The sequence below is a fragment of the Esox lucius genome, chromosome 19 (genome assembly GCF_011004845.1).
Source record: "Esox lucius isolate fEsoLuc1 chromosome 19, fEsoLuc1.pri, whole genome shotgun sequence".
NCBI lineage: Eukaryota > Metazoa > Chordata > Actinopteri > Esociformes > Esocidae > Esox > Esox lucius.
Window position 1 is genome coordinate 27925710 of NC_047587.1, and position 12221 is coordinate 27937930.

The 12221-nt window shown below is 40.2% G+C and overlaps 1 protein-coding gene across 1 annotated transcript; it reads right to left on the reverse strand.

The window, feature by feature from the left end:
- Positions 1-8325: 8325 nt before the first annotated feature.
- LOC105018584 (beta-1,3-galactosyltransferase 2-like) lies at positions 8326-10465 on the reverse strand. Its single transcript, XM_010884137.4, has 2 exons — positions 10331-10465; positions 8326-10104 (listed from the first exon to the last, which is right to left on the reverse strand). Exons 1-2 carry the CDS (start codon positions 10381-10383, stop codon positions 9054-9056), a joined length of 1104 nt encoding a protein of 367 aa, XP_010882439.2. The 5' UTR covers positions 10384-10465; the 3' UTR covers positions 8326-9053.
- Positions 10466-12221: the final 1756 nt, after the last annotated feature.

Genomic DNA, 12221 nt, shown 5'->3' on the forward strand with positions numbered 1-12221 from the left:
GCATGTCCAGGCCCGTCTGAAGTTTGCCAATGACCATCTGGATGATCTGGAGGAGGAATGGGAGAAGTTCATGTGGTCTGATGAGACAAAAATAGAGCTTTTTGGTCTAAACTCCACTCGCTGTGTTTGGAGGAAGAAGAAGGATGAGTACAACCCCAAGAACACCATCCCAACCGTGAAGCATGGAGGTGGAAACATCATTCTTTGGGGATGCTATTCTGCAAAGGGGACAGGAAGACTGCACCGTATTGAGGGGAGGATGGATGGGGCCATGTATCGCGAGATCTTGGCCAACAACCTCCTTCCCTCAGTAAGAGCATTGAAGATGGGTCGTGGCTGGGTCTTCCAGCATGACAATGACCCGAAACACACAGCCAGGGCAACTGAGGAGTGGCTCCGTAAGAAGCATCTCAAGGTCCTGGAGTGGCCTAGCCAGTCTCCAGACCTGAACCCAATAGAAAATCTTGGGAGGGAGCTGAAAGTCTGTATTGCCCAGCGACAGCCCCGAAACCTGAAGGATCTGGAGAAGGTCTGTATGGAGTGCAGTGTGTGCAAACCTGGTCAAGAATTCCAGGAAATGTACACTCACCTAAAGGATTATTAGGAACACCATACTAATACTGTGTTTGACCCCCTTTCGCCTTCAGAACTGCCTTAATTCTACGTGGCATTGATTCAACAAGGTGCTGTAAGCATTCTTTAGAAATGTTGGCCCATATTGATAGGATAGCATCTTGCAGTTGATGGAGATTTGTGGGATGCACATCCAGGGCACGAAGCTCCCGTTCCACCACATCCCAAAGATGCTCTATTGGGTTGAGATCTGGTGACTGTGGGGGCCATTTCAGTACAGTGAACTCATTGTCATGTTCAGGAAACCAATTTGAAATTATTCAAGCTTTGTGACATGGTGCATTATCCTGCTGGAAGTAGCCATCAGAATATGGGTACATGGTGGTCATAAAGGGATGGACATGGTCAGAAACAAAGCTCAGGTAGGCCGTGGCATTTAAACGATGCCCAATTGGCACTAAGGGGCCTAAAGTGTGCCAAGAAAACATCCCCCACACCATTACACCACCACCAGCCTGCACAGTGGTAACAAGGCATGATGGATCCATGTTCTCATTCTGTTTACGCCAAATTCTGACTCTACCATCTGAATGTCTCAACAGAAATCGAGACTCATCAGACCAGGCAACATTCTTCCAGTCTTCAACTGTCCAATTTTGGTGAGCTCGTGCAAATTGTAGCCTCTTTTTCCTATTTGTATTGGAGTTGAGTGGTACCCGGTGGGGTCTTCTGCTGTTGTAGCCACAAGGTTGTGCGTGTTGTTTGCTTCACAAATGCTTTGCTGCATACCTCGGTTGTAACGAGTGGATATTTCAGTCAAAGTTGCTCTTCTATCAGCTTGAATCAGTCGGCCCATTCTCCTCTGACCTCTAGCATCAACAAGGCATTTTCGCCCACAGGACTGCTGCATACTGGATGTTTTTCCCTTTTCACACCATTCTTTGTAAACCCTAGAAATGGTTGTGCGTGAAAATCCCAGTAACTCAGCAGATTGTGAAATACTCAGACCAGCCCGTCTGGCACCAACAACCATGCCACGCTCAAAATTGCTTAAATCACCTTTCTTTCCCATTCTGACATTCGGTTTGAAGTTCAGGAGATTGTCTTGATCAGGACCACACCCCTAAATGCATTGAAGCAACTGCCATGTGATTGGTTGATTAGATAATTGCATTAATGAGAAATTTAACAGGTGTTCCTAATAATCCTTTAGGTGAGTGTATGATCTCTGTAATTGCAAACAAAGGTTTCTGTACCAAATATTAAGTTCTGCTTTTCTGATGTATCAAATACTTATGTTATGCAATAAAATGCAAATTCATTACTTAAAAATCATACAATGTGATTTTCTGGATTTTTGTTTTAGATTCCGTCACTCACAGTTGAAGAGTACCTATGATAAAAATTACAGACTTCTACATGCTTTGTAAGTTGGAAAACCTGCAAAATTGCCAGTGTATCAAATATTTGTTCTCCCCACTGTATATACACTACCGTTCAAAGGTTTGGGGTCCTTGTTTTGAAAGAAAATGTAAAAAATTGTCCACTAAAATAAAATGAAATTGTCACGTTGTGTTTTCTAACCCATGTTTATCATTGTAAAAGGCTAATTAGAAAACCCTTTGGCAATTATGTTAGCACAGCTGAAGAAGCAATACAACTGGCCTTCTTCAGACTAGTTGAGTATCTAGAGCATCAGTAATTGGGGGTTCAATTACAGGCTCCAGATGGTTAGATTATTATTTATTTTTTCTGAACCACATCAGTCTATTCCTGTTCTGAGAAATGAATGAAAGCTATTCCTGGCGATAAATTGCCCAGAAACTGAAAATCTCATACAATTGTGCGTATTACTTCATTCACAGAACAGTGCAAACAGTCTCTACCTAGAACAGAAAGAGGAGTGTGAGGCCCCGGTGTACAACTGAACAAGAGGACAAATACATTAGAGTGACTAGATTAAGAAACAGACTCCTCACAGGTCCTCAACTGGCAGCTTCATTAAATAAAACCTGCAAAACACCAGTCTCAATGTCAGCAGTGAATAGGTGACTCCAAGATTCTAGCATTCTAGGCAGAGTTGCAAAGAAAAAGCTATATCTCAGACTGGCCAAATAGATGAAAAGATTACGATGGGCAAAAGAACACAGACACTGGACAGAGGAAGATCGGAAAAAAGTGTTATGGACAGACAAATCTAAGTTTGTGGTGTTTTGATCACAAAGAAGAACATTTGTGAGACACAGACCAAATGAAAAGATGTTGGAGGAATGCTTGACACCATCTGCCAAGCATGGTGGTGGCAATGTTATGGTCTGGGGGTGCTTTGGTGGTGGTGAAGTGGGAGATTTGTACCAGGTGACAGGGATCTTGAAGAAGGAAGGCTATCACTCCATTTTGCAATGCCATGCTATATTATGTGGATGCTGATTGATTGGAGCCAATTTCCTCCAACAACAGAACAATGACCCAAAGCACAGCTCCAAACTATGCCAAACTATTTAGGGAAGAAGCAGTCAGCTGGTATTTTGTCTGTAACGGAGCGGCCAGCACAGTTATCGGATCTCAACCCTATTAAGCTCTTGTGGGAGCAGCTTGACCATATGGTACGTAAGAAGTGCCCATCAAGCCAATCCAACTTGGGAGGTGCTTCCGGAAGCATGGGGTGAAATCTCTTCAGATTACCTCAACAAATGGACAACAAGAATGCCAAAGCTCTACAAGACTGTAGCAAATGGAGGATTCTTTGACAACAGCAAAGTTTGAAGGACACAATTATTATTTCAATTAAAAATAATTATTTCTAACCTTTTCAGTAACTGTATTTTCAATGTATCACAATCAGATTGTAAAGTTGCTATCTTGTTTGCTTCCTTCAGCATTTGGGTTAATGCACAAAGGGTGTAAGATTGAGCAAGTGTGATAGAATCTTGTTTTTTACTATTTTTAATAATATAAAAAAATGCTAAATAAGGTTTATTATGTCTGGCTTTGTAAAACTATAAACAAACAACCACCCATCTTTGGGGTTGTAATAAAGTCTATTTCCATGCTTTCGAGAGAAGCCAGAGATTACCTTAACAGTTATGCTTAGCTCACCATTATGCTACCATCAAGTAGCTTCAAAAAGCAGATACTAGGGATCTTGGTTACAAAATTATGGGAAATTCCCAAATTCCAAATTGTCCCTTTACTAATTGACAACAAAATATGCTTACTGTATATGTATTCCATATGTTGGCTGGACTTTCTCATCATATACAGACTTTATACACAACTTGATCCTGCCTGGTTCAGGTCTGGGGAATCAAATCTACCCAGATCTGTGAAGACCTCTACCTGAACCCTATTGAAAATCTGTGGTTAGAATTGAAGAGGTCATACATAAGCAAAGAAAAAGAATTTCAAGGAACTGAATAGATTCTGTATGGAGGAATGGTCTAAAATTCTTTGAATGTGTCATCCAATCTCATAAAACATTTTTATAAAGTCTAAGTGCTGGGAGTGTGCCAGAGTACTGAAAACAGATGTGCCAATAATTTGGACCCCTATATTTTGAGAAAATAAATGATTACTTGATCACTGTGCGAATGGATAAACATTAAATTATATTATTTACACATTTACTGAGCATACAATATAGCACAGCTTTTCTATTATGCACTTTACATAATATTTGTTGCTTATTTATATCAAAGGTATCAATGAATTTGGAGATATATCATGGATTGTTTTTTAAAAACTACCAAGACAACAACAGTTCACAAGACATTTAACCTAGATTCACTGCTGCCATCTAGTGAAAATTAGTGAAGATGAAAAAGGGTGATGTGTAAAAACACACTAGCCATGGCTATATATCTAAACAGCCACGTAAGGAACATTCGTCCTGTAGATCAAATGCCCTACAAACACCATATGATGTCAAAAGTTGTAGAATTGGAGGAAATTATTATTACAATCCAAATGTATTTCCAAAATGCTATATACACACAAATCTTTTCATGACTACTAACTGGCTAACTACAAAACAGTAAACAGTAAATTAAAAATATAAAGGTAAACTGTTTAGTTGACCAGCATTTAATAAGGTTATATATAAATAAGGATATTTATTATACTCAAATCCATGTTGGATTGTATTGCAAAGCAAAAAGATACAGGACGAGGAAATGGTTCATTATTGTCAAGAGAGGCTTGAATGCAATCTCTTGTTAGACAATATGTTTGGCCCATTATGTATCACCTTCTTGTCTAGAAAAACGGCTGAAAAGTCAAATAATGCTCACACTAGCACCCAGAGTGTTAGAGAAACCCAGCTCCTCATACAGTTGATGTCCCTGAATTGCCATACGAAGCGTATAGTTCAAAGACTGTTGGTCTGAGGGCAATCAGGGGTCTTGTGCAATAGAGGTTAAATCAATGTGCGTGTCTGTCTGTGTGTGTATATATATATGTGTCTGGGTCTGAGTGTTTGTGCATGTGTGTGTCTATGTGTGTGTGGGAGTACTTACCCGGAAGGAGGTGCTTGGTGTACAGAGGAGTATTTGCTGGAATGTAAACTGACTGTCTCAGTTTCCAAGACCCAGCCATGATGAGAACAAGCGTTTACCTGACAGTATTTTTAGGTCCGGTAATAACAACAGGTAACAAAGCCTTATTTCATGTAAATGGTAGAAAAAACAGAGTAGCTTATGCATTACAAACAATGCATTTTGATTACTTAAGATACCATAATAACGAATTAAGTACCACAGGAAGAAGAGTGTATTGCAGCATAGCAGACTTGTGAAACATCCTGTACCTACATTTCACTCCACCAGTTGAACCTTTGAACTCAACAAAAAGACAGTTTCTGAGTTTAGCATTTATTGATGAATTGCTGATATATTAGTTTGCTTGAATGTCCCAAACTGAAAAATGCCATGGGCCAACTAAGATATTGTAACTGTCGCAAAATCGTCAAACAATGACATATTTGAATATAAGTGAATGTTACAAAAGAAAGGTAAACTGAAGAAATATGTTTTGCATATGAATATTGTCTTGGTGATTCCAATGGTTAATTGTTATCCATATTTTGGTTAAAACTCACATTCCATGCAGAAATATAAAAGCAAAACAAGCATCTTCAGATGCTGTATTATACCAATAACAGCCACAGGAGGTCAGGTAGGTCCGGTCTTCAACCACTGACACTGAAATGTGCTGTATCGTAAAGATAACCCTCATTGGAACAAGGTGGCTTACAACATTTTTACTTTCAAGAAATTATACTGAAATAATGGTTTCCGGGATTTCCAGAATCAGAAATATATTGAAATTTGGAATCCCCTAACCCTGATTCCTGTGAAACCAGAGAATTTACAAACATCCCCCATTTAACCCTAGGAGTGACTGTTGACATAAGGTTGCATGTTTCGGAGCAAAAATGTCCTACAGGGTTCGAACTCTGTGCTCCTTGCTGGTGGCACAAATTAAGCAATGTGGCTTTTATTGGAATAAAACTGTTTGTACTACCCCCCCCCCAAAAAAAAATGCATTCTAGTCCTTTAAAAACAGAGGCTTTTAATAGGTTTTTCAATATTTTTAAATAACACAAACACAGGCATGTGTAAAACAGAGTCTCACGTGGGCATCAGTTGAGCATGAAAATCCTAAATAAAGATAATCATGGACTTCTATTTACAGGTCATATTTGTTGTGTTCCACACAGTGCTTAATCTGGACCTCCAGATCCAGATCCGGGACTTAGTGACTCGTATCCAGTACCTATTGGGACCTGCACCTAATTTGACAGATAAGGTTATATGTCTGAATAAGTACAAAACATTAGAGTTATATAATAATATGACTTAAGTAAACATAATGATAAAACAAAACTGCCAATTGCAGTCACGTCATCGCGTACACGGGCAACAGGGCCAGCATGTGTTTACCAGCTGTGGTGGAGTATTGATTGTCAGCTAACGTTAGCTGTAATGTATGAGAGACAATAAGATTTAATTTCATTTTTCAAACCAGCGGGTCAGTCAGCACCTAAACAGCCCAGATGGGAGAGCTCCATGACTGTTATGTGAGTGTTTGCCCATTAAACAGAAAGGTAAGAATACAAATGTTCCGTTATCTGTGGTGTTGATGATGATCCGATAATTTTGATGTTATGGTGTAGTTAGTTTGGCTGTGTTAGTCTGTGGATTGGGTGCAATGCTTGAATTATAGGCTTATAAGAGATGAGTTTGGTTGTCGGTGTTAGTAAGTTAGTAATGTGGGCACAGACCAGTTTTGGTAGTAATGTCAGTTATGTATTTATTGTGTTCATTATATTTACCAGCACATGCATGAGGCTTTTTCTCAGTTATTTCAGCACCGTTCTGTTAACTCGTTCGAACCGGCACCTCGTCCCTACCAAAGATTTACAAGATCCACTTTCACTTTGTAATCAGGGACCTCTAAATTTAGAAATGAAGCACTGTCCACACACACGCATGGAAGTGTTCACATAAAGCACTGTCCACACACACACACACGGAAGTGTTCACGTTAAGCACTGTCCACACACACGCATGGAAGTGTTCACATTAAGCACTGTCCACACACACGCATGGAAGTGTTCACATAAAGCACTGTCCACACACACAGATGGAAGTGTTCACATTAAGCACTGTCCACACACACGCATGGAAGTGTTCACATAAAGCACTGTCCACACACACAGATGGAAGTGTTCACATTAAGCACTGTCCACACACACGCATGGAAGTGTTCACATTAAGCACTGTTCACACACACGCATGGAAGTGTTCACATAAAGCACTGTCCACACACACAGATGGAAGTGTTCACATTAAGCACTGTCCACACACACGCATGGAAGTGTTCACATAAAGCACTGTCCACACACACACACAGATGGAAGTGTTCACATTAAGCACTGTCCACACACACAGATGGAAGTGTTCACATTAAGCACTGTCCACACACACAGATGGAAGTGTTCACATTAAGCACTGTCCACACACACAGATGGAAGTGTACACATTAAGCACTGTCCACACACACAGATGGAAGTGTTCACATTAAGCACTGTCCACACACACAGATGGAAGTGTTCACATTAAGCACTGTCCACACACACAGATGGAAGTGTTCACATTAAGCACTGTCCACACACACAGGTGGAAGTGTTCACGTTAAGCACTGTCCACACACACAGATGGAAGTGTTCACGTTCCTTTATGTGAATTGGTAATGTGCGTGTTTTGAATATTTTAGCTCCCTTGAGAGTGGGGTGACAGACAGGCATCAGCCAGTATTGACAGAACCCCGGAGCAATACAGTCCATTGCTTTGATCAAGAGCAGATCAACAGGTCACCGTCTGGGCTCAGGATTCAGAACCTGAAAATCTTTGGTTTCAGGCTTTTTCTCAGTTATTTCAGCACCGTTCTGTTAACTCGTTCGAACCGGCACCTCGTCCCTACCAAAGATTTACAAGATCCACTTTCACTTTGTAATCAGGGACCTCTAAATTTAGAAATGAAGCACTGTCCACACACACGCATGGAAGTGTTCACATAAAGCACTGTCCACACACACACACGGAAGTGTTCACGTTAAGCACTGTCCACACACACGCATGGAAGTGTTCACATTAAGCACTGTCCACACACACAGATGGAAGTGTTCACATTAAGCACTGTCCACACACACAGATGGAAGTGTACACGTTAAGCACTGTCCACACACACAGATGGAAGTGTTCACATTAAGCACTGTCCACACACACAGATGGAAGTGTTCACATTAAGCACTGTCCACACACACAGATGGAAGTGTTCACGTTCCTTTATGTGAATTGGTAATGTGCGTGTTTTGAATATTTTAGCTCCCTTGAGAGTGGGGTGACAGACAGGCATCAGCCAGTATTGACAGAACCCCGGAGCAATACAGTCCATTGCTTTGATCAAGAGCAGATCAACAGGTCACCGTCTGGGCTCAGGATTCAGAACCTGAAAATCTTTGGTTCATGGCTCAAAGCTCTAATCGCTAGGCTACCTGCTGCCTCAGTTTTGTTTGGATAGCTCCGGTTGACTCGGCAGTGCCTAGTCTGAGGGAGCTGCATCCTTCAGAAATGATAGAGAAATCTTTATCACTATGTCACCTTGTCAACCAGGCCACGTGGTGCATCATCAGTGACATACCATCAACAGCTATTCCATGAAGCTATTATTTTCCTCCAAATACCTAATTACCCACCGTCATTGACATTGCCATTATTATATCAGGCCCCTCCCTCATCAGACACAGTATTTTACTATTCTACTTAAGTGTAGTAATGCTGTTATAGTAAGAACATTCTCTTGTTGTGTTGTAATTGTAATTTCTGCTTAATAACGTAGGTGGATTTTGCTTATCCTTTTAAATGATAGTGTTTATGATATAAGGATTAAACGCTTTACACTAACGCGTGTTAATGGTCTTAGCAGGACGTGCCAGGACTCTGTAAGTCCTGCCAGACTCTCAGTAGGTCACTGACGTGGTCCATTTCAGTTGTGATGACAGTAGAGTAGTGACAGCGATTGTGAATGTAGGGCATAGAAAGCTTAAAAAGGGTTGAGCTGGGCGGGTTACTGGCTACAACCCTTAAATGTTTTAAACACATTCCCAGGTAGACATCCTCTAAAAATATGGCACGGACATGTTTGGAAGCTTCCACTATTTTCTGAGTAAGGTCGATGGAAAAGACATAGCCATTTCCCAAAAGATAGGGAGGGAATTTGCTGTTAGGGTAAACCTTTGCGGGAATGTACCACTTTGAGGTGCGATCTCTCACCGCTCGATTGTTCAGACTGAATTTCCCGGTGATGAAGTTGCTCTTCGGTGTGGTTGGGTCTATCAACATGTGGACCAGGTTGTGCACGTTGAGAAACATGTCAGAGTCGATCTTCATGGCAAAAGAGGCACCGGAGCAGCGAGAGGCCAGCCACTCTAGCATCACCATGGTCTTGATAGTCAGGTTAAAATAGCTGTCCTTGAAGTCACTCTGAAGCAGGTCATGGTATTGTCGGCTCTCCAGCAGCACCTCCTCCTGCAACCTCTCTGCCCCCTCTCCACTGGGCAGGCCCAGCAGGAAGAAGAGACGCACTGCCTGGCCCAAAACCATGCTCTCGTTACCCCAAGTCCTCCGGATGTCCTCCCTGGCTACTAGGTTACCAGGAGCAACTGGGACCATGAGAAGCAGGAAGGGGCTCTGGTCATGACACTCATCAGGCTCATCTAAGATAAACTGGTAGCTCTGTGGGTAAGCTACATGATATGGTGAAAAAAACTCCCTCTCGCTATTATTGGTATATGGAGTTTCACCCTGTCCTCCTAGTTGCCAAAAAGGAGTCAGGCTTGTATGAAGAGTAACGAGGTTGGTTACCAGGAAGATCATTAGAACCCACACAGACAGGAGCACGAGCACTACCAAGCACCTTTGACGGGGAAACCTCACGTGCCGGAATATTCCACTTTCTGACGGTTCTTTACTACAAGTAATGGGAAGGTTTTAAAACAGAGGAATAAGTAAAGGTTAATTTTGGTTCAGACATTTGTTTGTTTTAACATTAAATAATTGTTTAGAATATCAATAGAAAACCATGTTGGACATGTCACAATCTGTAGTACATAGAGAAAAAACAACACTAAATATTTCACAGAATTCACTGACTAAAGGAGCATTAAGAACACATCTAATATCAAAATATAATTTACCTGATATCACCTCCAGTAACATTCAATCTTTGCATTTCCATGTGAAACAACATCCTTTGACTTGATCAGTGGCACACAACCTTCCCTCTTAAGTTGTGGTGATTAAAAGTGGTCATACTGTATGTTTCAGCAGTCTCTGACAAAATCCTAATCCAGATAGCATTACGTGTGATGTTATATATATAGTGGCAAAGCAGCCGGCATGAAGTATCCTTGGGTACAATTAAGAGCCTTATGCGAAAGGTCTTGTAACTTAGCCTCACATTACATACAACTACACAACAACACTGTAGCGAAGTGTTATTTACAACAGAGAACATTACAGTATTAATTAACTACAGAAAAAGTCAGTCTGAAAGTCAGATAAGACTTTGCATTGTAAACCCAATGGATATTGAGAATTTCTGTCCAGGTGAGCTAAGCATAACTGTTAAGTCTGTGCATGGTATTCACCAGCTGGTGAATAACTGCCACAAGCTTACAAGGCTGGCTTATGCTGCAGTGCTGCAGTGAGATATTAAGGAGAACTCAGGACAAGACTCAAGAGCTTCATGAATGTCATAAGAGGATTAAATACAGTCTAGTGTAAGTTGATGTGTCACCCTATCACAATGAAAAGCAATGACTAATACAGATCAACTTCAATATATAAAATTAAAAAAAATACTTCTAAGTTAGAATAATCCAACACTTCAACAACTTGAATCTCCCTGAATAGCCTTACTAAGCTTGTTGTTTGAAGACTGGTGTTTTGAAAGTTGGGCTGTAGATGGCCAGAGGTCTGGGGCAACCAATGACTTACATTATATATTCAATAGAGGTCTGACAAAGGCTATTTTAAAACTGGCTGGGAGACGAAAAACCAATTGATATTACATTATTACAATATTTGAACATTGTTGTTCCACAAATCTATTATTGAAGGATGCTGTTTCCAACAACAAGGAATATATATGGGAACAGAGACTGAAATAGTCTACATGTTAATAATCCCCTTAATATGGTACTTGTACTTTTTGCATTTGACCATTCATTTATCCAATATTTTTGAACTGCTTCAAATTAGTTCTCTGTTTCGTTTAGGTTTTCCCTGGCTCTGCATTTTGACAACTGTGTACATTTTGTCAGAACAAGGTGACATTTATAAAAATATTTGCTTTTATTAATAACGTATTTTCTTATATTCAGCCAATATTGATAAAAGTTACCTTGTCCTGTAGATTCTGACACAGTTAAAACACTGAGGAGGTGTAAGCCAACATGAAACAGACCTTATTTGAATTGGATCTACCGATCCCCTATGGAACAAAGTTAATGGTGTAATAAGGCATAGTGCCCATTCCTGAGTTTTGTTGCAAGTTATTATGTGGATTATGATTCATACTACTTCAGTCAATTGCTTGACTGGAATCAATTAATTCCCAGTGTTAAGTGATAAGTCAGCAAAATGTGCCAAACAAACATCTTCGCCTTGGAAACAGTTTACAGGATCAACTAAAAATACAGAAAGACAGAAAATAAAGATACATGTAAAACTGGGTGAACGTCCCTTTAAGATAAAGGTTATTTAATCCCTGTGTGACCATGAGAAAATGGCCTTGCTTCAATTCTTCAAAAGTTTATTTTCATGTTTCACAGCTATACATCCATCTAGGAACATCACAATGAGATGAACCATTTAGAAAGTACTAGCAATACATTCCCTGCTTTAAAACTTATTTAAAGGGATTATTCTGAATAGTTTTGACAGTTAGAAGGAAGTTATGTTTCATGAAATTAAATAAAAGATCCCAGATGTTTTCTTTATGTATTCCCAGTCTGGTGAGATCACATGTGAAGTGATTAGTTTAAATTCACTTATTTTGTTAATCAAACTGTGACCCAGTAAAAT

Excerpts from the sequence above, each read along its gene's own strand:
- LOC105018584 (XM_010884137.4), bottom strand. The coding sequence starts at position 10,383 with ATGTTGTTTCACATGGAAATGCAAAGATTGAATGTTACTGGAGGTGAT. Across the intron at positions 10,105-10,330 it reads GTTACTGGAGGTGATATCAG|TAAAGAACCGTCAGAAAGTG; the intron begins GTAAATTATATT and ends CATTACTTGTAG.